A 26,770-nucleotide genomic window follows, 5' to 3' on the forward strand; every position below is an offset into this window, starting at 1 on the left:
AAACTCCGCTCTAGAAACTCCCGTCCCTTAGAAAAACAAACGCCAAAAACCGATTCAACTTCTGGTATCGACGAGAGTCGACGTGGCAAAAGGCGAACCAAATCCACGAAACATTGTTGGACGGACGGCCTGTCGGTGAGTAACACGTCCGAAACGTCCGCCAAAACAAAACAAAAGCAATCTTCGGCGACCACATCATCGTCAACCGACCAGGAGCAGCAGCAGCAGCACCAGGAGCAGGAGCAGGAGCTGATTCCCATTCCCATCATCATCGCTTCGCGAAGGGCGAATTTCGTCTTCCAATCCAATCCAATCCAATCCGGTGTCCACCGTTGCACCGTGCGCCGTGAGGGTGTCGTGAAGTGGTTTTTCGGAGGAAGGGAAGGGAAGGGAACGGGAGGAAGGAATCGAGGTTTTGTCGTCAGCCGGTTAGCGGCAGCGAGAAGCGCACCAGCGCGAAGGAATCAGGTTCATGGTGGCGAGAAGTGGCCGCCAGCCGATCGTCTGTATATTTATATATATTGTGGCATAAAAATTCACATTTTACTCCGTGCTCTCTCTCCCTCTCTCTGTCTCTTTCGTTCTTTTCCTTTCTGTGTTCACCTCTTCCCTGCCAGTGTTTTGGGACGGGGAAGAAATCGATTATAATTGGATTGCGGTCGCATCTAGAAGGATCATCAAGCCGTGCAGCCATCCCTCGTGGTGCCTCGTGGTGCCGCGTTGTTCGAAGCGTTGTTTAGCGCCCGTCGTTGTGCGCTGGGTTTTGCGGAACAAGAATTGCTTAGCTACTTAAGAAGATTGTGTATTCGGTTGCCTTCCTTTTCGTTTTCGTTTTCGGTTTCGGTTTCGAGGTTTTTTTTTCGTTTTCTGCAGGATGCAAACGTTAATTGGCTTATTTGATGGGTGATAAGTATAGTGTGGCTGATGTGGACACACACACACACACACAATCTCTCTCTGTCTTTCGGGTTTCTGAGAACATTTTCGTAATTTTTATGACACCGAACTGGAGCAATGTGGTAGGTAATCAACTTGAACCGGTTGGTCAACGAGTGATATTAAAATATTCCTAACCAGAATCGAAGCGCCCAAGATGAAAGATGAAAAGGATTTATCCAAGGCATTCCAGGTAGTAGGTAGGGTAGGAATGCGAAAAAAGTGATTTAAAGGAATGTAACCAAACACTATAGCGCCAAGATATGTGCGAATAGGTATGTTGGGCTTTTTTGTAAGCATTGTAATGGCTGATAATCCATTTATGGTGCAGTGCATTTTTTGTCATACAAAGTACCTCGAGCTATCATTCAAATGCCATTCGGAAGGAAGTTTAAATTCCTGATTCCTGAGCTTTCTTATAAAATGGAAGATAATTTTAGTTTAAGTTTAGATAATGTTTTGCAAAGCAGATTCACTATTTACTTTGCCAAAATATTGAATTATTACTTTTGAATTAATTTTGTTAATCATTTTGCAATGCACACAATGCATTGCGGGTACCGACTGATCCATCATTTCCACTTTAAATTAGCTTCTATTCAATAATTGCCTAGATCTTTTCAATTTTAAGTTGTTACGGACAGTTTTTAGGTTTTATTTTATATAATTATACACGATGAAATGTAGATTTTATTACTCGAAGGGTTATACAATTTGTTTTCATTGTATTTTTATTTTGTCGTAGTTTCAGCCGCATGCTGTTGCCACTAAACTCTGAACCATCTCTCGAACTATAACTTGCGAGTGGCCATTCCATCCGATCTCTTTTGATGGACGTTTGAGGGTGTTTTGAAAACGAATTATTCTATGATTCATTGTGACAAATTTAATGTCTTTAAACTGCTTTAGAAACATGTTTAGCATGGCTTCAAAGTTCAAGTTGTGTCTTTATCATTTTAATTTTACCCAACTTTTAAATGAAAATAAGGGTTAACACATTAGCCTCATCAAGTCTAATAATCATACTAATAAGCTTCCCGAAAAAAATGAGTTCTTTAAATACAATCTTGGATTTGAGAGCCAAAACAAGCCACCAAACGACATAACAATATTAGATGAGTATGTATTTGAATAAAAAACCTTCCAAATCATTTGGCATCCATCGAGAAGAAGCTTCACGTAGTGGCTTTGAAATAAAAACCAAGGAATGATACACATTACCACATCATAACATTACCCGAGTGCAATAATGGCAGAGAGTAATTCGGAGAAGCTACATCTGAAATACAAAATACAAACCGCGCTGGAGTCTTACTCTCAATTGCGTTCACATCGTAGCCCGTGGCTGGCCCCGGGAGTCGCACATTTATTGCAACCCTGCCGGATGTCTCGGAGGGACATCAACATTTGTTGCACTTTTATACGCTCGGCGCTCGCGCGGAATGGACATCAGAAAACCTCTTCACTTTGTGAGAGCTGTCCAGGCTAGTTCCCGGTAGCACGTAACCGGGCGAAGACCCTCGGAAAGGATCCCCATCCCCCATGCGTTTCCGGAAAGGGCCATCATTAAACGACGAGTGCGAGTGCCATTATTCCCGGCCATAGCGAAAAGGCCATCACTCGCGGATTCGCGAAATCCGTCGAGCTGCTGTCGCGATCCAGACCACGACAAGCCATTCGTCTGTCAAAAAGAAAACACCAAACAAACGCAAAACGGAACCCACGGAGCGAGGGGGGTCGCAAGGTTGCCGCATATTTTTGGCAGGAAACATAAAACAGAATCCAAACGGTGGGCAACCGTCGTTCGGGTCCAGCCAGAGAGAAGGAAGCAAAAGATCGCGCGAAAATGCGCGACAGCATATGTTTATATTATGCGGCAGACGATGGTGGTGTCGTTGTTGCTTCGTTGTCTCTTCTCTGACACTCCCCGATATCGGCTACATAGTTGATGGTTCCGCGCGCACTCTTCTTTCCTCTTTTCCGGCGAGGTGATGCAAACGCTACGATTACGGTTTGCGAAAGGATTCGACGACGAACGAGGAATGCGCAAATTGGAGCACCCCCTGCAGTCCACGCTGGTGCTCGTCTTCTCGTCAACGGGAACGGGACCATCGCGATCGCATCAATCCGCTGCGGGACTCGCGGTTCCCTTTTCTTTGACTTTTGCTGCAACATGGAGGGAAGGCAAATCGCATAATGAAATGCAATCGGGTGCCGGTTGCACTTGCACCAAAGAGTGCACCCAGAATGCCCGTGAATGAAATGAGTGAAGACGATTGCGATAGAGCACTTTAGAGCGCCCGTGGGTGTGTGTGTGCGTTGGTCCGTAGGTCCGTAGCTTGCAGAAGGTACTTAAAACACTCGTGGCCGTGGCCGGGACTGCGGAGAACCTCACCGTCGTCGAGTGTACGCCATTTTCCTCGCGAGGAATTTCCCTTTCGAGGTTTTTGCTCTTTTCTGCCCGGATCGGAAAACAGGTACCGCGTGGAATAAGGAACTCAATAGTCCTTGGGGAAGTTTTTCCTGCTTTTTAGTTCCCGGAAAGTCATTTTCTTGCTCTTTCTCTCTCGCTCGCTCTCATTCATTCGATAGTGAACCTCATCGCTACTCGAAGCTACCTTCCTGAGAACCGAGATGAGACTTTGGATGTTATTGAATTGCGTCAAAGTTTCCAGTTTCCGGGCCGCGAAACCGGATGCTGTGTGGCCTGTGTTCCCAATCCTCGCGATAAGCACACCAGGCCAGGTCGTGCAGGTGAAGGATAAGATGCACCTCCTGCCATAAGTGCCAGAGTCTGGCGTTCCCCAAGAGCACGTTCCTTCAGTCTCAACGCTCGAGGTGCTCGATATATTCGCGCGCGCTCAATGTTTTCCAATGCATCCGTACATCGGTGTACGCGGTATTGCATGGCACATTGGAGGCTCTATGCAACCCTCTACCGAACCCCCCTTTCCCACCCAAACTAGTCCCAAACGGTTTTGTTGGTTTGAAGTAGTTCATTCGTTCTTCGTTGGTTTTGTTCTAAGAACACTTCTCGTCGTGGAGATCGCATTCACTCGAGTCGAATGGCAATTGCAGACTCCATTGCTCGACCCCTCTCTCCACCGTTGGTGACGGTAAAATTGCGCCGAAAAGTTGTTGTTGTTCCTGTGCCACCACCACCATCACCACCACTAAACGACTCCATAGCTGGCAGCATTGCAGAAGGAGTTATAGTACGTTCGCTGCGCAAAACATCTGGCACCATTACATCTGGTTTGGTGCGATCCAGAAGGGGTTTGAGAATGTCCTGAGGGCGGGAGGTTGCAAGTCGATTAAAATATTGTGCTTGTCTCCCCTGTTCCCGTCCCCACAAACTCAGACCGGAAACCGACATTCGCTGCAGCTCTTTCCAAAGGTGGAGGTCGGTTGAAGATGGCGGTTGCTCGCGAACCCTCTGCCCGTGCAAAAAGGTACTCGGAAGATCTGCTCGTACCCCGAAAGACACGTGAACCCTTCCCTATACACGCCGGCCAAGCGAATACGGAAAACGGAAGGAAACTTTCTGGAATGCAACCTCTCGGGGCACGCTGTTCGATTCGCAGGACCAGCAGAAGCAGCAGCAGCAGCTGGCAACTTTCTGCCCTTTTTCGCGCTTCATTGACCATTGATCGTCTCTACCACCATCACCGTTTGTGGCCACGAGCAAATGCAATTCCATGTCCCCCCCTCGGGGGGCCGGGATGTGTGGCGCGACGCGACGCGGACCAGGTTTTCATTATTTATTTTCTTTGATTTCTGGCTTCGTTTCGCGCAGTTTTTCGCGCCGCGTTCATTTTCGGCGGAGGCGAGGGACCCCTTTGGGGTACCGAGAGGTATCGGAAGGTATAATTTTCTCATCTTCATCCCCTCCGGTGATGTTGGTGCTGCTGCCGTTGCTCTGGAATTGATTAAAACCCTTGGCACTGGCAACAACAGACAAACAGACAGACAGAGAGAAGAAGACGAAAACGTTGCTGGGCTGATTGCTCTGATCGCGTTGCTACGCTCCACGTTTCAGCTTCTCTCGTAACTGTCCTCGCAAAGGAGGCACTGATCGGTGACTGATGCGCTCTTTCCGTCGTCGTCGTCGTCGTGGTCGAAATTCTAACTCCAAATTGTGGCCGGAATGGTGCAACGAAACGAGGAGCGAAGGAGCGAAGGAAAACCAGAGAGGGGAGGGGGGAGCATTGTCCAGTGGCGAGGTCCTGGTGTAGGTTTCGAGGGTTTTTGGGGGGGGCGATTGCACAATCGGATGCACATTCATCAAGCCCAAAAGGGATGTCCAAGGAGGGAGACGACGACAAACGAACGGAGGGAAGTCAAAGGATGGCGACCACGACGCTGAGGGGAGATCCGTTGCCAGAGTCGTCTGTCGGCTGTCGGTCTGTGGTCACAACAGACACACACACACATACACTGTGTTGTGATCCCCAAATACATCAATCGATTGGCGGCCGAAGCCAAAGATGGACGTTGAGTCGCGAGCGTATTTGCAATTTATGCTGCCGATGTTTTTTGGGGCTCCTTTCTTTCGCGAGCTTTTTCGGGTGACACCAAAAGCGCGGCGGCCAGTTGACGGATCAGAAGCCGATGGTGGCCATGAAGCGGCTTGATGGATTAATGCTTCCCTGCCACCGTATACATTCCCCCCAGACGGAATGTCATTTGAAAGTCAGAAAGAAGCGACTCAGAAGAGCGCAATTGGCTATTTCTCGTTTTCGCTCGTTCGCTCCGCTTAAATATTCGGCCCACCAAACGCAGGGGTCCCCAAAAGCCTTCAAAAGGATTACCGCAGTTCGACCCTTAATTGACGGGGGACCGCCTTTCCCTTCTAGCGGTCGATCGGTCCGTCCGGACAATGATGCAAACGGGATGCAACCCGGCGAGAACGCCGACAACGCCGGTTGACGCTCTGCCGTCCGTGCCGTTGTTGTCTGATCAATCTTCGAGCGGAGACCGTTTTGTGGAGGTTATCGCGAGACATCCGCTCCTGGATCCGCTCGCGAGGAAGCTGCGATGCATTCGCAAAGCCAATGCCCTGTGTGTGTGTGGAGACCGATCGGAAGGGGTTGGTTGAGAAGTTATCAATATTTAACGAGCTGGATCCCGTCCCCACCCGTTTGAAAAGCGACAGTTGGTTAGTTAGCATTAAAACTTTGAGCATAATTTTTGGCAGGTTTTCGAGATGACGGGATACGAGATGGCCACTTCCGTCCATGGCTTTGACGAAACATGCTTTTGGCCATGAATGTGTAATGCGTGATGCGTTTCGGTTTGTGAATTTGAAAATATACAATCTATATTTCTTGGGAAACCGACATTCGGGGGTCTCGAGTAAAGGTATTCGGCTACGTAAGTAGTAACTTGTTGTTGAGAACTGTAAGAAGAGGTTTAAATGAAATTGTTATCGTTGCGCGGTTGAGATAAAAGAAACTTTCTTTAAGATCCTTAGGTGTATGGTCTCGATAGTCACTTTCAATTTAAATGAACTTTCAGTGGCCGCTATTTGACGAGTTGCGAAACTGTATTTCAGATGCTTGGCAACGATAGCAACTCAATTTTAGCAACTTTCAACCTCCTTTCCTTTTATTTCAAAGGCGCGAAGCATGCGTCGTTCATATACAGTATGCAAAAAAAAAGTGTAAGAAGTTGACAATTTGGTTGATTTTTCAAGGGACACCTAAAATTAAAATTAAAATCATCAGCTCCTTCATTTTGCGTTTTACTTCCAAGACTCACTAGAATTGAGTGATGTTAGAAACACTCGAGCAAAGCAAGAAAAAAACGCAAGAAAAATTGATTCACTCTTTCATGTTTGTCATGACCACCGATAGCTTGGAATAACAAATTGTTATGAGGGTTAGAAGAAGTTAGAAGATAGCCAAGAGTTTAGGGAATACAACCCTTGTGAGAATACAACCCTTACAATACATGCAAGAATACATCGCTTAGAGATAGGAGACTATCGCAGTAACGATAAAAGGAAAAAGACGTGTGGTTTTTTGGGTGTGCGAATATCAGTGAAATAAAGAAGTGTAAAACAACCGACTTTATTCACAATCATAAAACAAGTTCCTATCATCTTTTCATTTATTCCACCACAATAGAGGAGATTTCTGTTACAATTGTTCGTTGCAATCAGTTACAATACCTTACAATAATATGTTGCTGTTGTGGTTCCATGGTAACTACATTTACTCCTCAAAATCAATCAAATTTTTCGACACGATTGTGATCGAGGCATGTGGCAACCGTACCAAAATGTTGGGTTTTCGAAATTACAATATTAATTTTTATGTTTCGTTTAAATTCGTAGCCTTTTGGAATCGCATTTTGAGCTTGCTTGAAGTAACTTAAGAATTTTCGATAAAAAATAATCAAATAATCGCCTTTTAACGATGCACTCGACTTCTTTGATCTCAGCTGCATCTTTTGAGACCCTATCGATGGCTTTATCGCAAAAGTTATTGGAGTCATTTTCGGTAATCCATGAAAAATCAGCCAAAACGTAAATTTCTTGTAGGGGAAGATAATTTTTTTTTATATATTGTAGGTTCTCGCCTTGGTGCGTTGTTGTTGTATGTCTTTGAGAGTTGCAACACAAGGTTACTATCCTGCCCGTTGGAAAGAAAGATTTGCAGCAGACCAAATAGCAGACAATGGAAGTTTTTTAAACAGTGACAGTTGCTATCACAAACGACCCTGACGACCTTAAGACGCTCCGCATAACAACGAATACCATCTTCCCTTCCTTGAGCCAACAATGGACCGGATTAAAGTCTCGATTTCAGGCTCGCCATGTGCAGTGCTATAACCTGATAAGCGCATACGATGCTAAAAAGAAGTGTAATAGACACGAGCGCACCTGCCGCGACCGATATAGCGCCGCGTTCGATTGCAAGATGTTATGTTTTGTGAGGTTCCGATCTTTAGTGTAACCGAAAGGATACGTTACACCCCAGGGGATGGTATACATTACCATGCGTGTCACGGAAATGGATACCACTGGACACGGTCTTCGGCATCGACTTCGCCCCTTCGTCGCTCCCTTCATGTGCTCTGCACACCATCTGCAACACGTGCTTCCGATAGTACGGTTCCCGGGGAGGACGATAAACGTTTCCGGTGACTGTTCCCTTCTGAAGCGAAGCCCCGCGTGTTTGGCCTTTTGTCTTATCGTTCCTTTAAGAGGCGGGAAGAATTGTACCACTTTTGGGGAAAAAGTGTTTTCGTTCGTCTTTCGACAGCTTCCGACGAGCTGAAACGATCATTACAAACGGCCATTTGGGGCGGTTATTAGGTTCCAGGACAATATTTTTCGGGGCTTTCGATGGCATCGTCGTCGTCGTCGTCGTCGTCGTCGTCGTCGTCGTCGTCGTCGTCGTCGTAAAAGCTAATTCCAGCATTGGCCATCACCGGCAGCAGCACCGACACTTTGCTCCGCTAATTACGTTTCGGCTACGACTCCAGGAGCAGGTTTGGTCCGGAAATGGTGGTTCCACTCCTCTGTCGGTGCAATCATATCAATTTGCATCGCGAACGTCCGCTGCAAAGGACTTCAAAGCTGCTGCTGCTGCTGCGTCGTCGTCAAAAGACAAAAACTTGGAAGACGACACACGACGACGACGACGACGACGACGATGTAGACGATCGATGGATGGTTGTCTGGCTCGCCGGTCGGCGTGCTGCCTGATGAGCCTTTTTGCCCGATTGCCAACCGGAAATTGGCCGTATCTCTTCTGCACCACAGCGTCCTGGCGTAATTGGTGGGTTCGGAACGACATTCCACGTTCGTTCGGTCGTTTCGGTCTCGCGAGACTCTCGCGTGCGTGCGCCAACTCTTGGCCGGGCTATCCGGGGCTGCGGCGGTGTAGCAGCTTCTGTTGCTCCAGCCACTACTGCTCTTGGGGTGTAAGAGTCATAATTATCGGAGGCATTTGGTGGAATGGCTGCACCGTGCGCTTCGTGAACGACGACGACGACGACGACGACGACGTCGTTGATGGAACGACACACCGGGACCGGGTGGTAATTTGGTCCACGGCTAGCAGCATCGGGCTGGTGGCCAGGATGATGGTGACCAGGTTGATGATGCTGACGACGGTTCCGTCGTGGTCTGGCGCGGAGGACGTATTGGTGCGTAAAGTCCGTAACGCCTTGCGGCGCGCAAAAGCGCAAAATCGTTTTTTGCGACGTTGGAACCGAACCGAACGAAATGAAACGAAATGAAATGAAATGGAGTATTTGGCAGGAAGCACATGTGGCCGCGAGGAACCCCTTTGGCCGGTCGGTGGTCGGTGCGAATGCATGCGTGCGCATCTGGACCGCGCAATATTCATGAGCATGATGGATTCCGTGGTTCAATATATTGCGAGCAGCGCTGTTTATGCCGTTTACGCGATGTTGAGATGTTTCATTTCGTGTTGAGTGATTATGAACGGGGAATGTGTTCGTCACATAAAAACCAAAATATGCTGCATTACCAGCGGCCAGCGGAGTGGTACGGATACCATACATCTAACATATGCGTTGTATGGCGAATGGGAAATGATGTGTATGCTTGAAGTTTAACTGGATTGAGGATCACATAAATGCACCAAACGGTAGCAAGTTTTTATTTTTCAAAGCAGCGTCGATCATTGGATCGTTTTCAATTCTCACACTAGTCAAACGCGTGTTAGGTACGTTGTAGTTAATCATATTTAATTTCCGATGCTGTTAGCTTAATTTGCAAAATTCTCAATTCCATGTGCCTGACCTTCAAATATCTCACCATCGGTTGGCAAATTGTCCACATATTCATATTTTTACGTTTTAGTTGTTCAATTTATCAAAGAATTATAAAAAGATCACTGTTTCTCCATCCAGTACAGTTGTTCTAGCAGATTTGAGCGAGATCTCTAGTGTGTTGATTTATTGCTGAAATTGAGATAGGTTGTTATCTACGAAATGTTGACATATGCTCAGGGCATCCTTTCGTAGATTACTCAGGAATCGAAGGGCAGGGCCAGCAGCACAGGTTTTGATTTACCGAATACACTAGCAGGAGATATGGCACTCTGCGATATGATGCGCAAAGTTGCCGAAGTACAGTAACGATTGTGCTACTGTATCTTCTGATACTTTAATCTAATCTAAAAAAGGTCTAATCTGTGCGCATAAAATCGACAGTTGTGACTTAAATTTGGAAAAAAAAGTTTAAATAAAAACGATAATTTCAATCGATAAAATTTAGATTTTTGCGGTTCAGCCTAAAGTTATACTATTTAAGATTACTAGCGCCCTCTATCGGTGGCCGCAAAATGGTTTGCTTGCGACGTCTAGGCAGCGAATTATTTGCTTGTTCTCTTTTTAAATTTGAACCAACGGTCTTTAAACGAAAAATCTTTCCTCTGAACGAATTTGTGTTCTGGACAGACCTCCGCACTACTCGTTCGTATCATAATAGCTTATTAATTTGATTTCTAGAGTGAGTTTTCTAGAAATGTTTCAGTACAAAAAAAGCAAGACATTACTTTAGATTAGACTTCTTAGCACCTATAAGCAGCACAAACAAAGTATTAATAATTGATCAACTGTGCAATTTGCAGTAGAGAACGTCAATATTTACATCAGTTTTGTGGCGACCGCGTGATTCATTCCACTAATTAAAATCTTTCAAATCAAATGCTTCATCCAACCACTACGGCATTTACATGGCATGACGATTTATGCGATCAAAACGAATGAAATAAAGCAATACAATTAATCAATTCAACGTATAACATCCTCACTGATGACAGTCACGCAGATTTCACTCGCACTCAACAATCGTCAGAAAAGCGAAAACCAGAAAAGAATAATAAAAAAAGAACTTCGAAAACCACTCTCTTGCGTAAGTTGTCATGATGATGATGGATACATTTTATTGGCCACTCGTTTACACACTTACACTAATTGCTTGACAGGCAACAAAAAACAAAAAATAACGAAAACCTCTTTTTCTCCTCTCCGCACGAACATGAATGCCCCCCCACGGGCAAGTCCGGTGGGTGGGGATACAACCGTACGGTACGGTACCAAGTCAGTCAGGATTGTATGTATGATATGACGGGTTTGCAACATTGTAAAACATCGAGCTAGAGACTATTCGTGCGCGGACCATCCATAAATGCTTGCCACCAACGCGTCGCCACCCCCCACCCTCGTGCGTGTCTGGGAGGGATTGGGAGTAGGGAGAAGGACAGCAAATATTTATCGACAGGAGCAAAATACAGTAGCAGCAAAAAACTTCGCGACGAAAGGCACGCACGTGCATCTCTAAACAAGCATGCAAAATGTTGGGCATTTGTTGTCAATTGAAGCGTTGTTAGTGTCGGAAGTCCCAAGAAAGCGAGCTGCTAAATGGCCCCGTGCTAGTACTTTAAAAAGCCGGAAATTGGAACACCAATAAATATGCATTTCGTGGCATGCTTTTAATTAAAGCCTGACTCCCGCCGGACGAATCGAATCGAAATGCAATTTCGAAAGCATCACCACCACCGCCTGCTCTGATGGTCGCTGGCGTTGCTATTAATCACTGGTGTGAGTGCGATTCCATCGCGCGCGCCAGACAAATGCCAGATAGCGGCAGGTATAATGATTGTAATTGGCTAGCTGGCTTGCCAAAGGGAAAGAATGACATCCGGCGAGCTAATGAATCATAACGATCCATCCTCCATCCAAACCATCCGAAAAAAGTACCGCGAGACGTGGGGAGGGGGAGGGGGGGGAGGGGCGATGCACTCGCATGGTGCAAGCATTTGTCAGAATGGCGCATAAATTATGCAACGACATAAAAATCTGATACGGATTTTATAGCTTACGTTAATTTACATCTATCATTGCCGTGCGTGCTTGCGTGTCACGCGTGAATGTGTGTGTGCGTTCGTGTATGTGTGCGCGTGTGTGCGTGCGTGTGATTGGCGATTTATTTGATTTGGGAGCACACATTTCAGGTGACGGATCGGCGAGGCGTGGGCTACTCGATGCGCGAAATTCTCCTGTCCAATGTGTGTGTGTGTGCGTGTGTGCGTCCATGATGGGGATTTGAGTTGGTGGCGCGCGGGGGGAAATAAATTAATCAACGCAACGCAAACAATAGGCCGCGCGAACGAAACGAACAAACAAAACAAAATAAAACAAACAAACAAAAGAAAAAAGCGGGAAAATCGTGGAAAAAAGGGGGAAAAGCACTCCATGGTCCCGGTTGTACGATTTCCTCCCGTTCGATCCGTTACCATGCCAACGCGTGTATTGTGAGGAGGCTGGTTTCTGGGGGTCTTCTGGTTGGTTGGTTGGTTGCTTGGTTTGGTTGGTTGGCTCATTTGGTGTCGTTTCGCAAGCACACACACACACACACGCGCGCACGCGCACATACACGCGCACATACACGGGCACGCTGTTATCGGTGGTGGAGGCGCCCGTGTCCGTGAATCACTTTGCGTTCTCGTTTTCCGCGTACTCCTCCTCGTAGTCCTCGGTTTCCGGTGCACCGTCGTCCTCTTCCTCCGCGTATTCGCTTTCGTTTTCCGTCCCCGTCACATCCGGCAGATAGTCCTTGTGTGGTGGCGACGGTAGCATCGGTTCCTGGTACTGTGGTGCAGGAAGGAGGCGACAACGTGTTGATTAAAATGATGAGTGTTTTTTCTTCCTTCTTTCTTCTCGCTCGCTTTCTTACTCACCACTTTCGGTGCACGCCAACCACAACCGGGCAGTGGCAATCCGTCCATACCGAGTGGACACGGTGCGTCCAGACCGGGCACACCCTGATCTCCTTTGTCACCTCGGTCACCCTTTCGGCCCCGTTTCCCGGTCGGTCCGGGGTCTCCTTTGCCGCCCTTCTCACCGCGTGGTCCCTCTTGTCCTGGTATGCCGTCCGTTCCCTTCGTGTGTGCGTGCGTGCGTGCGTGCGCGTCAAATCGCGGCAATCAGGCAAACCACACCACGGATTGGCCGCAAAGACGCAAAAGCAAAGTGAAATCATCACCAACGCGGAAGCGGACAAGAAAAACGCAGCAAAAAAAAACAAGAACGGAGCACAATCCATCCATCCATCCTACATCGAAGATGGCGGTGAAGTTGATGATCTTTGGCGAACGTCGATGATGACGTTCGCTAGATGACGTGCGACGAGCAAACCCCTAACCTAACATTCTAACCAGATCCGCGGGAGGGGGATGAGCATCTTCCCGGCGGTTTTCGAGACACACGGATGGATGTTTTATGTTTATTCACGTCATTCGCGGATTCACATGCTGCTCGATTCAAATGTGTGTTGCTTCGGGTGTTTTTTTTTCCGCATCATTGCACCGGACGGGCCTGATGGTGAGTTTATTTACAAAACTTTTTAATGATCCGTACATGGTGACGCAGTAGGCGGGGAGGAGCAGACGGAGCAAGCAGAAATCGACAAGAGAGGGAGCTACAAGAAAGGGACATTCGATTCCCGGACTCGCGAACGGACGTGCGTTTTATGTTCATATATCTGTTGCCGCCATCACACGCAACGCAAAGCGGTGAAGAGTTTTTCATTTTTCGCGAGCTGCAGAACAGACACATCGCATCGCGCAAGATGAGCTGGTGTGAAGGTGGTGCTCGGGGGCACGATTCCCATGCATTAAATTTCCGCTGATGTTGGAGAAATGCTGAATATCGAATGGAAAAGGATCGCGAAAGGCATGCACGCCTTTCCTGTTTTCATTTCAAAACGAATTTCTCGGTCAACCGGATGCGGCCGGAGGGATGCATGGAAAGGAACACCTGATAATGAGCGCAGTGCGCGGGGAGAGAGATGTTTGGTTGGAAGCGGATAATATGTTGTTGCATGCGATGGCCACCGCTGAGGATGCATCGAAAATGGGTGGGGAGGGCACGAAACGCATCAAGATGCGGCCAGAAAACGGGCAGAAAGGATGCATTCAACGTGGAAATACTGATGGATGGCACGGATGACTCCTCTTCATTCGCTTCTGCTCTCTCTCTCTCTCTCTTGATCTCTCTGTTTTATGGCAGATGGTACGCCTCGGATGGTGGTGGCTTCCGTTCGTTGCAAACGTGGCTGAGACATGCGAGCATAGTTACGGGTAGTCCTGGATCGCCTCGCTCCCCCTTGATGCCGGTTTCGCCCTGGGCCCCCTTCATCCCATCCAGTCCCGGTGGTCCCTGGTGGAAACCGCGCAAAATCCGCGCAACACGCAAAACACGCACCACGTGTTGGTGGAAGAGAGAATAAAGATAAAATTGAATGAAAAAAGGGAAAATCATTAAATACTCCTCGTTGCTCCTTCGCCGTTCCGTGAGTCCGAAGTCGTCTGGGTAGGTCGTTAATGATAGTCGTCGAATGGCGCGAGACACTCTCTACTCCTAGGGTTAGGTTAATTGCAAAGCCCAATAATACACAGACACACACCGACACGAACGCATCGCAGGAGGCAGACTCATTGATTGCTTCGATGGAATGGAAACCTGCGAAACGGTTGACGATGGAATGCAACGTTTGAACCTCAATGTGACATTTCAGGATGTTGAAGAAGATTTTAGGTTATGGTAAAAACACGCAATGCTTCGCTTGACTTGACTTGCCAAGTTCGGGAGTCGTACTCATTAAACATGCAAAATCCGCCAAACCATTTCGCGGTACGACGAGGTAATGGTTCGAGATGAATGATTGGAGGATGACTTTTGGATGAGCAAGCATTTTGAGTCGCAAACCAGGGGCATGAAAATGAGGGGGCCTTCAGCCAGTACCAGCGCAGAATGTTCCAAGTTTTTACATCTACAACAACTAATTACAGCAACTTCACCAGCCATTTCCCCTCCTGCTGCTGCTGCTACTGCTGCTGCTGACGACCGAGAAGAGAAGAGAGACCGGAACCGGAATTCGATCGCCATGGTGGTCATGCTGACAATCGACGACCACCAACGCCGCGATGGACCCAAGCTCAGTCGACCGTGTGCACGGTGCACACCGGAAAGGAAACTGTGTGGAACAGTGTGTGTGCGGTCTAGAGGTTCCGCTTGAGGTTCCAGTTCCGGAGACCCGTGGAAATGGTCACCGAAAATCCCGATCGATTCCGGATTGGCACCGAACGACCGTGCGGAGGATGCGCCACCTACTCGCCGCCTACTTTAAAATTCCATTTCATTTCATTAATTATATAATTTCAATTAAATGAGTTAGCAAAAAGCGGGACATTGGGTCAAGGGGGGGGGGGGGGGGGACAAATTAGTCGGATGAAGTCGAACGAAACGAATCGGAATGGTAATGGTGCGAGTGTGAGAGAGAGCGAGAGAGCGAGAGAGCAAGCACACGATAGTCCAGACAGCATGCTACAGGTCCTTTTATGCCATTATAATTAAACATGCCCGCGGGTGCGCGGTCACACGCCTTGCCACACCCCGCCACACCGCGCGACACCGATTCAAGGCAGAACAATGCAAATTGTTGAGCGACCTGAGCGGCGGTGCGGTCCTGGTCCTGGCGGTGCCTGGTCCTCCCGGTGCGTCACCGTTTCTGTAAACTTATTGTTAGATTAGTGAACACACAACAGTTTCCATTCCATTCCGGTCCGTGCCGTTCCGTTCTTTTCCTCAAACTGCATTCCAATTTGAAACTATTTGCCACCATTTTGTGCCAGCAACATAACATAACCACCAACCACCGGGCTACAGCTTTAATACAATTTATCATGGAATTCGTTCGGATCCGGACCGCAACGCTGGTGGTGGTGGTGGTGGTGGTGTCGGTGTTTTGGAATGCGTTTAATGAAGAAGGTGGTGTCCTGGTGCCCGGAGAGATGGGGCATAGGCACGTGCCGCATAGTGCGCATAGGCATGGTAGCATGCCACGTCACACAGCATGCTTTTCAATGTTGGGTCGGAAATCGGTCGCCGCCAACCTGTTTCTGTTGCTGCGTTTGATGCGTTGATGAAGGTCCTTTTTAGGTGATTCCCTCTGATTCGCTGTTTTTTGTTTTTGGTAGCGGTGGTAAAAAAAGTGGTGCAAAAACATTATGCTACCAAGGCGAGCATCGCTTAAATGATTATTAGTATTTAAAATGAAACCACCTTTTTTGTTAGTAAAAAAAATCGTTCGGTTGAAACGGGGTTAATAAAAAAAGGAGCAAACTGGATCCGCGCCACGAGCGCGAGGATGGAACGGTCCGATTCTTAGAAGGCTACTCGGTTGTTGCTCATTACATGTTTCGAAGAAATCTTTATGCTTTCAGTTTTTTTCCTAATTAAATTTTCTGCACTCCCCAGTTTACTCCGATTGCTGGAGTGAGGAGGAATCATTAAACCGTTAACGTCGAGACGAAACCGTCTTGATACGCAATCGAAAAATCGCTAAAATCCTTGCCTTTACTGGCTTGGAAAATGCACACACACACACTCCCTCTTTTTATCTCATTTGATTATATTGATTCTGTGGTACAATCAAGGATCGAAGAAGGAAAAGCCGGGACCGTACCGACTCCAGCGTACGGCTAAATTAAATAGATATTGATGCATTTCCCTACGTCTCATTGTGCGTCGCGTCGCGTCTTTCGCCACAAAACACAAGAGAGAAGAAAGGGCTGAGAGAGAGAGAGAGAGAGGGCTGGGGAAACGGCAACCGTTGGAAAAGTGACAATTGTGAAGAGTGAGTTGGGAAAAGATGGCTGACGCCCCGAGGCCCGACGCTCTTTAGAAGGTTCTGCGTTGCCTCTGCCCGTTCCCCCATTTCGGTGCGATATTATCTCAAGTGGCGAAGATGTCGAAGCAATGTGTAATCAAAATGACGGGCGGAGAACGAGGTAGCAACGTCAGCAGCAGCAGCAGCAGCAGCAGCACTTTATCCGCAATCGAAGCCGTTTTGTGGTTCCGAGTGTCTGGCTGAGTGGTCTGGGGGTTCGGTTCGGGCGTCTCAGTGGATAGGCGAACAGAAGATAGAAGTAAATTTAATTTGATTTTCAATTGATCTTTTCCAATTGATTTGTGGTGTTAAAGGGAAGTGAAAGAGAGACGACACCGAGAGGGCTAGCAACAGGCGCTTATGAGACACACGATCCGGGGAAGGATCTTCTACTTGAAGCTTCTGCATGGCGATGTGGTGGTTGGCGGTGTGCATGGGAATTACATTTGAATATGATGCTAAATCCTATAGCCTGTAGCTGGACGTTCTGTGCCGCACTGAGTGGAATGAATGCGGGATACTTTTGTGGTTGAATAAGGAGCCCCTTCTGAGGAGCTCGCACTCTGGAAAGCTCTCTGTGGTTTCGAGAAGTAAAGACCGAGAACCGAGAGGAGATACTTGGTGCTTGAAGCATAGATTTTGCGTGCAGAAGATTGTTCATTGGAAAAAAGCAGCAGAATGATGATTTGCATGATGTTCCAAGTTGTAATGCTAGCTAAATGCTAAAGCACAGGAGTATGAGGATGGTGTATGTATGTCCGAAGAAGTGGTTAGTGATCCGCTGTAATCCCTAAGGTTGTGCCACATTGAGCGTCAAACTCAGCGAAAACGTAAAATGTAATGTCGAATCGATTACGCTTATGTCAAAAAGATGATTACATTCGCGGAGCGCTGCTTGCAAACGCTTTTGTTTGCTATTTATTGTTTTCGTGGTTTGTACTGTTAGTGAGTGTGTTTATCGTAAGTATTTTTAATCATTTTCTTCCATAAACGAATCCTAAAATTTGCACTTAAACCGATCTAATGCAAATTTCAAACCAGGTAACGTAAAGATTTTGATATTACACTTTATCTTTATGCTGAATTTTACGCTCCGTGTGGTCCGACTTATACAATGTACACTGCTCCCGGTATGTTCTGTACACGAGGATTAGAAGGAAAAATGATGCAAATCGAACTGATTTTTTTTTTAACATATATAATGACGGACGAGCCGTATGTTTAAATCGAACTGATAATACATTCATAATTTCTCAATCGCAAGCAATCGCCAACAACATGCGCAACAAACCGCGAATCCAGTCCGCATTCCAGTTTCCAGTTGTTCTTCCTTCAAACCCTTGTGTTATTCACTTCGCCATTTTATTGTTTGTTAATTCACTTAATAGTATATAATGATAATTTTGCGTGTTTTTTTTCTTGTCCATTTCCGATACCGATTCCCCGTCACCTTTCCCCGCCTCGTTACCCTCTCGTTGCGTCCATTTTTTGGGGCAAGCAACCATCGCCGAATCGCGCAAGGTTCTGCTGGAGCGTGGAGGTGGCCATTTGCTTGCTGTACGTTATCGCGCTTATAACGATAACGTTTCTTGCCACACGTTGTCTCGTGTGCAATCGTGCGCCCCCGTGCGGAGAGCTATGTACAGACAGAAACTGTATCCACGTTAGTAACAAAAAAAAACGAGCTCCCTACGCTCTTGCTACCGAATGCCACTCCACAACCAGTCCATCGAATGGCCATTTTGTTGTTAGTCCCCGCGCTGCTTTGCAATTTCAAATATCTAATTCCCACAGTTCGACGCGGAATCCGCTTGGATTGTTCGCGAGCTTTGTGGGCTTTGGCTTTGTAGATTTTGGGTTCTGCATTTCGTTCGCGAATGAATGGATGTTGTTCATCTGGTTGGCGATCTGAATTGTAGCAGCAGCTGCTGCAGCAATGCACTGCGTTACGTGCCATTGCCATGGTTTATGAGACCCCCCCGCCAGTGTCCCGAATTTATGTGTCAACGGGTCACTGACGTCAATGGTGGCCATCGGTTTTGTTGGATGTATTTTTTTCTTCTCCTTCGTTCGCTCGCTCGCTCGCTTACAATCTGGCCGACACTACCGCGAACACACATCCCGGAAGCTTAATTACTATTTTATACAATTCCACCGCGCGCGTGCACTCTCTCTCTCTCTCTGTGGGGCACTCTGGCGTCACCTCCACCGTCATGGACATGATTCCCAACGTCCACAACGATTTCTGCTCGATGGTTCGCCAAAAACCAATCCGAATCCTGATCGCTATCGCGCGAGTTTCCTATTTCGATTTCGTTTTCTATTCACCGGACCACTACTACTACCACCACCAACACCTGTACCAGGACCATCCAGACCGACATACTCTTTTCGAATATGTTGGTTCAGTTGGTTGGTTAACAAACTCCAAATCCGACCGGCACACGCATGCCAGCCCCGCATCGGAAGCCAATTATTTACGACTGACCGGGGTCGAGGCCAATTATTGCCAACATATGTTTGGCGTTTGGCTCTCGCCGGGCCCGGGTGATCCGCAGCTGAACCGAAACGACGGAGCGGCTCGGTTTCGATTGACCGCTTTTCCGGGACCGGGTGGAAATTTGATCGGCCAGAACGGGGCCTTCGGCCTAAGGAGTGCCCTTAATCCCGGATTCATAGGGTCCTTAAGGATTTTACGATTTCACTCTGACGGAGGACATCCATGGCGTGGTCGGAAAATTTATGGTGATAATACGCAAACCACGCTATCAGGGAGGTCCTGAAAGCTAAGGAAATTTTCTACCCTCACCACTCTCCCCCAACCGTTAGCGAGCCAACACTGATTTCTATCTAGCGGGATCCTTGACTTTGGGTTTCTTTGGAGCTATTCTCTACCGCAATCGCAAACACTGCCAAGAAGCCATCGGATGAGGATGAGCTTTCGGCTCGAAAAGTCTCGCACATTAAATATTGAACACCAACCAGCAAAGGGGCCGGGGGGAATGGTGAGTGCGGTATTCGACGAAACGTCGATTCAAATATTTATTAGTTTTCCACCGAAAATCCGGAAGCACCCTCCCGACCGTCGCTGCGACGGCGGATCCTTTATTCTGGTCAGCGGCAGCAGCCACTCTTCGAAAGAAAAAAAGAAACGCTTCTACATCATCTGCTTGTTCTGCGGCGCAAATCTGGCTGTGTGTGTGTGGTTCCCGGTGGAAGGAGGAATGTAGGATGCATCCCTCTTTCCCTTTCCATCCCCTTCTGGCAACCCTTAACTCTCTGACAGCTGAGGGCAACTCGATGAAATCGCTGGCCAACATTTCTTAACCATCGATTCCATCTTGGTTGTCTTGGTAGCGATGAAGAGCCTTCTACGATCGAGAATGGCAAACAGTGTGGGCATCCCCATCATCATCATCGTCGTAAGTGTGTGTGTGTGTGAGCAAAGATTCTTGGGCGAACAAGTCCCGTACGAATGTGCCTTCAACGTTCCCGAGCACCAAGGGCCAGGACCAAGGGGCAAGGAACTCTTTAAACTTTAATCAAGCAGCTTAGGTCGAGGGGGACGGGGGAGGGGCCAACGGGTGCCGGAAGTTGGCACGTTCGCCGTGCCGCACCTGGTGCCTCCATATGGCTCCATATAGCAGGAGCCCGGAGCCAGGAAGCCCGCGAAATGAAGGACGCTTTTTTCCATTCTATTTCCCATTTTCTCTTCACTCGCTAATAGCCTTGTGCTCGCGCGTTCCCCGAAAAAAGACACACACACACACACGCACACACATAGAGAGAGTCACGACCGACTGATGGCATCGATGGCAACCGTTGCGCACATGTGCCCCGGGATGTGTTGCCCGGATTTTAACGTGATGTAACTACCTTCTCAAACAAACCTCGGCTTCACACACACACACACACAGGTAAGGGGCAGCAAATGGCGAAGGCGGAGTACCGGTGAGTCCTGGCTCGACACTGATTCCGAAAGTCAAACGTCAAATCGAATCAAATCGAATTCGTGACATTCCTCCCTGGAGCAGTATGACGTCATTTAGCGTTTGGTCGCCATGGTGACCTTTTCAAAACCCAAACTCGCCCGGTCAAAGTCACCGGGGGAGTTGATGGACACTCGTCGTCGTCGTCGTCGTCGTGCTGGTGGTGGCGTCTCAATTCGTAGTCAATTGATTGACGTCGACGAGGGCAAAGCATGATCGGTGATGATTGGAGCGAACTGTCATTGGATGGTGCTGGTGCTGGCGGTGGTCGGTTGTTGGGGTGATCCACTCCACTATAGAGGTTCCTGTCCTTTCACGCCGTTCTCTCTCTCTCTCTCTCTCTTCTCTTCTCTATTTCTCTCGCTGTCTCGTGCTAATACTTCTTTCAATTTGATCCTAGCTAATGAATTTCTACCAATTTCTTCTTCCCGTTTTCATTTGCAATTCTCCTCCGCCGCCATCTTGCGCTTATTGACGGTTTTTCCTTGGGCTGTCTGTTTTGGCGCGGGGGGGCTAAGGAATGGATAACATGTTTCGAGACATTCTTGGCTCCTCTCTCTCTCTCTTCCACTCTGTGCCACCCACTCGCTCCTCCTGTTGCAGTGCCCAACGTACGTCAATGCGAGAAACCTCTTACAACTGTAATATTCAACAACGTCAGCAGTCTCGAGCTCGAGCAGAACACAGCGATTGACAGGAGTGGAACCTACAGTAGTAGGTAGCACTAGCAGCTGCATTAGTAGCTTTCCTGCGACTGCCATTTCATTTCATGAAGAGACCAACCAGTGCAAAACGGCGCTTCTCGAGCGCCATGGAGCCAATCATAGACCGGTCGGGGTGGGACGTATCGTATGGTATACGTCAGATTTCCTCCCTTCCAAAAGCGCTGCGCTTGTGCCACGATAGAACTTGTGCTTCGATTTGATACCACCCAGAACTCCGCTATCGGTAATATCGGTTTCGACAGTAAGTTAGTAAGAGTAGCATTCGTTGTAGACTAGTACTTGATGATTGATTGAGAAAGGGATAGGGGATAGAGTTTGGTAGCATCTTGATTAGGTTTTTGGCGCAATGAGTTTAAAGATCCATTTTAGATTTTGTTTTGTTTTGTTTTGTTTTGTTTTTTGCGTTTTTCGTTCGATTAGGAAGAAAGATATGTATGTTATAAGTTCCATGTTTGTCTTCGAAAAGGGCAATCGGTGTATGCATGAGTGTGTGGTGTATGTGTGTGTGTAAGTGTGTGAGGATTTTCGCATTCGGTTGTGCCATTTTACAAGTTTCCTATCCTAAATGGGGGCTGTTAAGATAAGGTGACGCAATGGACGGGTAAGGTACTAGCTAGACCCACTGTACAACCACAGGACACATACAGAGAGACAGAGAGATAGAGTGAGTGAGACACACACACACACACACACACACGCACGTAAGGATTGGCAATGGAAGGGAACCGATAATGCTATTCAAAAATGCTGGCGCTATTTAACAACACTAGAGGCAACAATCATTATCGTCACCACCACCACACGTCAGCACCCTGACGGCTCCTGCCGAGCCGAAGGACCTCATCCTCCTGATCCTCTCCTATAGTCCTATACGGTGTTTGGTTTGGTTTCCTTTTTTTTATGTAAACATTTATAAAAAATACTACAATTATTCTTCTCTGCACTTCTCTTTGACTCGGACCGCACCGTACCGCATCGTTTGCAATCTTCCACCCACCCGCGCTCGGTATTTGGTGTCCATTTCCCAGTGGTTCCCCACGAGACCAGATTCAGATGTCAGGACCTTTGGGGTTTTGTGGTTTATTGTTTTTTTTGTTTTTGCTTTTTGCCTTGTCCATGGCTTACTATAGGGTGATGGTGTTGTGGCGCTGTTTGCAACGCCTACTGATTGGACTTTAGGGTTAAGGGTGATTTTAAATACCACAAATGAAGACCATGAAATGCGGATCCGGATCCGGAAGCTGTTTAGTGGCGGGAACAAGTGTTAGGGCCACTACTACCGATGATGATCGTGATGGTTTACCCGAACCCTGTAAAACCTAAGAAGAAGGGAAAGGGGAGCGGGGGAGAGGGCCCGTAAACCGAGTCCGAGTATTGTATGGTGTCAGCGTCAGCGTTAGAAAGCCTTATTAATAATCCCAGGATACCTGCGGGGCGAAAAGGAATTGCACGGAAATGTGACAGAGGAAGGGGAAAAGGGGCCATGACCACCATTGGGAAGGGAAATTCCAGGTGGAAGAGGAAAAGGGAGAGAGAAAACACAGAAAACCGGGTGTTAGTGAGCTAATCACACCGTAAGCGTTGTCTCGCGTGTTAGTTGAAAACATTATCAATTTATGTTTGTGGGTTACTGACGTGTCACAAGACGGATGGACACTCATCACTTACCGGATGTCCTGGTTTACCGACCGGTCCAACTGGCCCAGAATCACCGCGCATTCCCATCGGACCCTGTTTTTGGAAGATGAAAAAAAATTGTTGAAACAAACACGAGTTAATGAAGGAATCCCGCGGTTTCCAACCCCAATCCGGTGACACTTACCGGTAATCCCATCGGTCCATATTCACCCTTCTGGCCCTTTTCACCCCGTTCACCCTTCTTGCCATCGTAACCGCGCGGTCCCGGCGGTCCCGTGTGTCCCAATGGTCCCGGTGGACCGGGCGGACCCGGTGGTCCGTAAACGATCTCCCGGTACGGTTCATCCGCCATGCCGCCACCTTCCTGACCGCCACCGTGATCTTGTCGTCGGCGCATCTTCCGGAACTTCTGGGAAACATCCGTGCGCCATCATCGGACACTGCTCAGAGTTTAAAATACACTCCCCGATGGTACTTACCGAATCACCGCGATCGCCTTTGTCACCTTTGATGCCGGGATAGCCGGGTGGACCCGGTAAGCCCGGTGGACCCATCAGTCCCGGGGGGCCAATATCTCCGGGGTCACCTTTTTCACCGGGCGGCCCTTGATAGCCCGGCAATCCCGGTGGACCTTCGATGCCGGGTTCACCCGGCATTCCATCCAATCCGCGGGGGCCAAGTGAACCCGGGGCACCTACTTCACCCGCCTCACCCTTCTGGCCCGGTGTTCCATCGCGTCCCGGTGGTCCCGGAGGTCCCGCTGGTCCGACTGGACCTCGGAATTGCGTTAGCGTTGCCTCATCGTAGTCATCATCCTTTCCTGGGCCCTGCTTAACCGATGGCAATTCGATGGAAAGAGAGAATGGAAACAAAACCGATCATTCGACCTTATTGCGGACCTTACGCGAACACACACGCACAAACAAACACACCTTGACACTACAAACAACTACTACTGAGACGATTAGGGATATAAAATTGGATGAGTTGTTGAACAAACAGCAAACCAACCGACCCACGAAAGGCACCAAATGGTCGTTGGTGGCGTTGTTGTAGGTTGTAGGATTAATATTATTATCCGGAGTGTACTGCTAAAACCCACACAACGACGACGCTACACCTGTTACCGTTTGCTAGTAGTCACACAAAAAAACAAAACAAAAATGGCCGTCAAGCAAGTCAAGTAGCAGAAGCAAAGAAAGCAGCAAAACAACCGAAAGACCGAAAGCCATAAGCATCCAACCGACAGACCGCTAAGCCGGTTGTGACTACTGCTACTACTTAAAAGCTTTTTAACGCATCGAAAGTGACAAACACAAGAAATACTAACGGAGCAACTGTTGTGCAAAATGCAAAATTAATATCATCCCAACCCACGGCCACACGTGGGCTACTTCGATGCGATGCTAAGGGGACAAATCCGTATCCGCGTAATCCGTAAATGCAAAGTAGCGTGTCAAGTACGTCAAGGGATTAACCATTTACAGCGGTTGGCTACCGCTACTGTCGAGTGACTGTGTTGCAAGTAATTTTGCAAAATGGCACGCAATCGCAGCGTGTAATATCGCTGCATCAGCAACCATGTTTATGGGCCAGTCAGCGTAGTCAGCGTCTGGCCGGGCTCAGTAAAAACCGATGAGTCATTTCGGTTCGCATTTGTTTTTTGCCAATCCGGGAGCGAGTTCCATTAAAACAATTAGTGCAGCAGCAAGCAAATCCGACAGTTTATGCATCACTACTGTTGCTGCTGCTAGTACTGCCATTTGCCGGATCTGCATTTAACTTTCTGTCGCATCGTCGATCGAAAGTCAGTGAAAGGGAATGGAGGGAAATGTGAACAAAATCCGCGACTCCGCGTGTGTGTGCTAGTCAATTTAGATTAACGTAATAATCCCGCCAACGGGTGTATATCTGGTGTCTGGTGCCTTCCAATACCGGGCCCGGTACTAGGCGCCGACGTCACGGCCATCGCATCGTGGCAGATTACCACCGAGTACGAGACAGCAAGCAGCTCATCCCGCACCAACGAACCAGCGTTGAAAATAACTTTCTGCACAACAACAAACGGTCGTCGTCCCCGGTGGCAACATGTGTGCGACATGTTGGTGCTGACACAATTGGGTGGAGGGTGGAGGAAACATTTTGGAACATCATCGGCACCGACAATTACGATCACGGTGAGGGGCCCCAGGATGTTATTTGGTAGCAGCAGCAATAGCAGCAGCAGCAGCAGCAGCAGCAGCAGCAGTCAGTCTGTCCTGGTGTAATGTAGCGTTTGTGCTGTGTGCTGTGTGTGTGTGTGTGCTGGTGACGGTGATATTATTACGCTGGCCTCTGGTACACCGATACTCCGGTGGTCGCACCCTCGAAATACTCTCGAATTGTCGGGTAATGTGCGGAAATGGTTGCTTTGGTTTGGTGCGTGGTGCGCGATGTGCGATCTCCATACTTACCTCGCATTTTCGCATTTCGTGTTCGTGGTGGGTTAGCAAAGAAGGGGAGGCCGGTGCGCTGTACTACTACTAAAGGTGGTATATACTAAAGGAATGGGAGAGTGTCACAGGCGGGGTACACCAAAGGCTAACGACGATTGCGGACGGATAGTACTGCCAACTACTGGCAACTATTCGTTGGCTTCAAACCAACCGACGGACGGACGGATGGAAAGGGAATGTATTTAAGGAACTCGCGGGGTCTGTTTGTTTTCGCCTGACATGAGTGTGCTCTTGTTGGGTTGTTTTTGAAAACGTAGCCTTGACTGGAAAGCCTTTGACTGTAAGCAGCATTACAATACGGAGCATGCAGGCAAACTGCAACATAAGCTGATTAACACGTTTCGTCGGATTCAGATTAAAAGAATAAAAGCCTGTTGGAGACAGCACGTTGCTGCGGTTCGTTGCCAAGGGATACGGTACAGCTTAACGTTTTTTGGTATTTTTCATAAATGCTGACCTTTTCAAGAGTAATGTGTAAGTTTTTTTTTATCAATCGAAGAAAAACTGACAGAGATATTGATTTTTGAAAACTGGTGCTGCAATGCATGGCCAAATGTATTTCGCTGCTTTGATGTGATTTTGCTTACAATAGGGTTCTAAAAGTCGGTACCCATCGTAGCATAAAGACTACTAGACCGATCGCAAACTTGTTAATATTTCTCTGATATTAATTATGTAATGTATGATATTAATTATGTAAATTATGTAACATAATCGTCAAAAGTAGTTCCTTTTCAACTTCAAAAAGCTGAAGAAATTCAAAAAAAATCATATTAAAATAAAACTCAACGTGGCTACCTAGATAAACTTATTATTAAAGTAAATAATATTGCAGTTTTGTATATTTCACTTGATCCAGCAGAACACTATGATGAGTACCGAAAAAGGTACATTTTTGTGGCTTCGCCTTTCTAAATGTGATGCCATGGCCGTATTATTTAGCAAATCCTCCTCAAGATAAGAGCAAATATTGTTGAAAAGTTGTAGTGAAATATGACATTCAATTAAACAATTAAAGTCTTATGGTTCCCTCACAAAACCAAGTAAAAATGAGACTTAAATTAAATTTAACCAAATTAACCGCCACAGACGAATAATAACAATTGTGCACATGCCAGATACAACCTTAAAAAATCGAGATCTGCCTCAAAAGGCAACTTACGACAGAAGAATGATAAATATAATGTACTTCTACGTACACGAATCATACTGAACTAAGCACTTAATAGTTCCCTCGAACTGTTGAGCAGCATTTGCGTCACAGAAATACAA

At 47.5% G+C, this 26,770-nt stretch overlaps 1 protein-coding gene across 7 annotated transcripts in view; it reads right to left on the reverse strand.

Moving 5' to 3' along the window:
• Window positions 1-10,855: 10,855 nt before the first annotated feature.
• The window catches only part of LOC125949205 (collagen alpha chain CG42342), a 93,680-nt gene continuing 77,765 nt past the window's right edge, over window positions 10,856-26,770 (reverse strand). For 5 of the 7 annotated variants that reach the window (XM_049675984.1, XM_049675983.1, XM_049675982.1 and 2 more), the window contains 6 exons: window positions 23,483-23,830; window positions 23,188-23,412; window positions 23,034-23,096; window positions 14,059-14,139; window positions 12,660-12,860; window positions 10,856-12,570 (listed from right to left, as the gene is read on the reverse strand). In XM_049675984.1, coding sequence (XP_049531941.1) covers window positions 12,412-12,570; window positions 12,660-12,860; window positions 14,059-14,139; window positions 23,034-23,096; window positions 23,188-23,412; window positions 23,483-23,830 — 1,077 coding nt within the window. In that variant the 3' untranslated portion in view covers window positions 10,856-12,411. The remainder of the gene's footprint in view (window positions 12,571-12,659; window positions 12,861-14,058; window positions 14,140-23,033; window positions 23,097-23,187; window positions 23,413-23,482; window positions 23,831-26,770) is intronic. The other 2 variants (XM_049675987.1, XM_049675986.1) reach the window with 1 other exon arrangement.

Source organism: Anopheles darlingi, chromosome 2, assembly GCF_943734745.1.
Source record: "Anopheles darlingi chromosome 2, idAnoDarlMG_H_01, whole genome shotgun sequence".
NCBI classification, from domain to species: domain Eukaryota; kingdom Metazoa; phylum Arthropoda; class Insecta; order Diptera; family Culicidae; genus Anopheles; species Anopheles darlingi.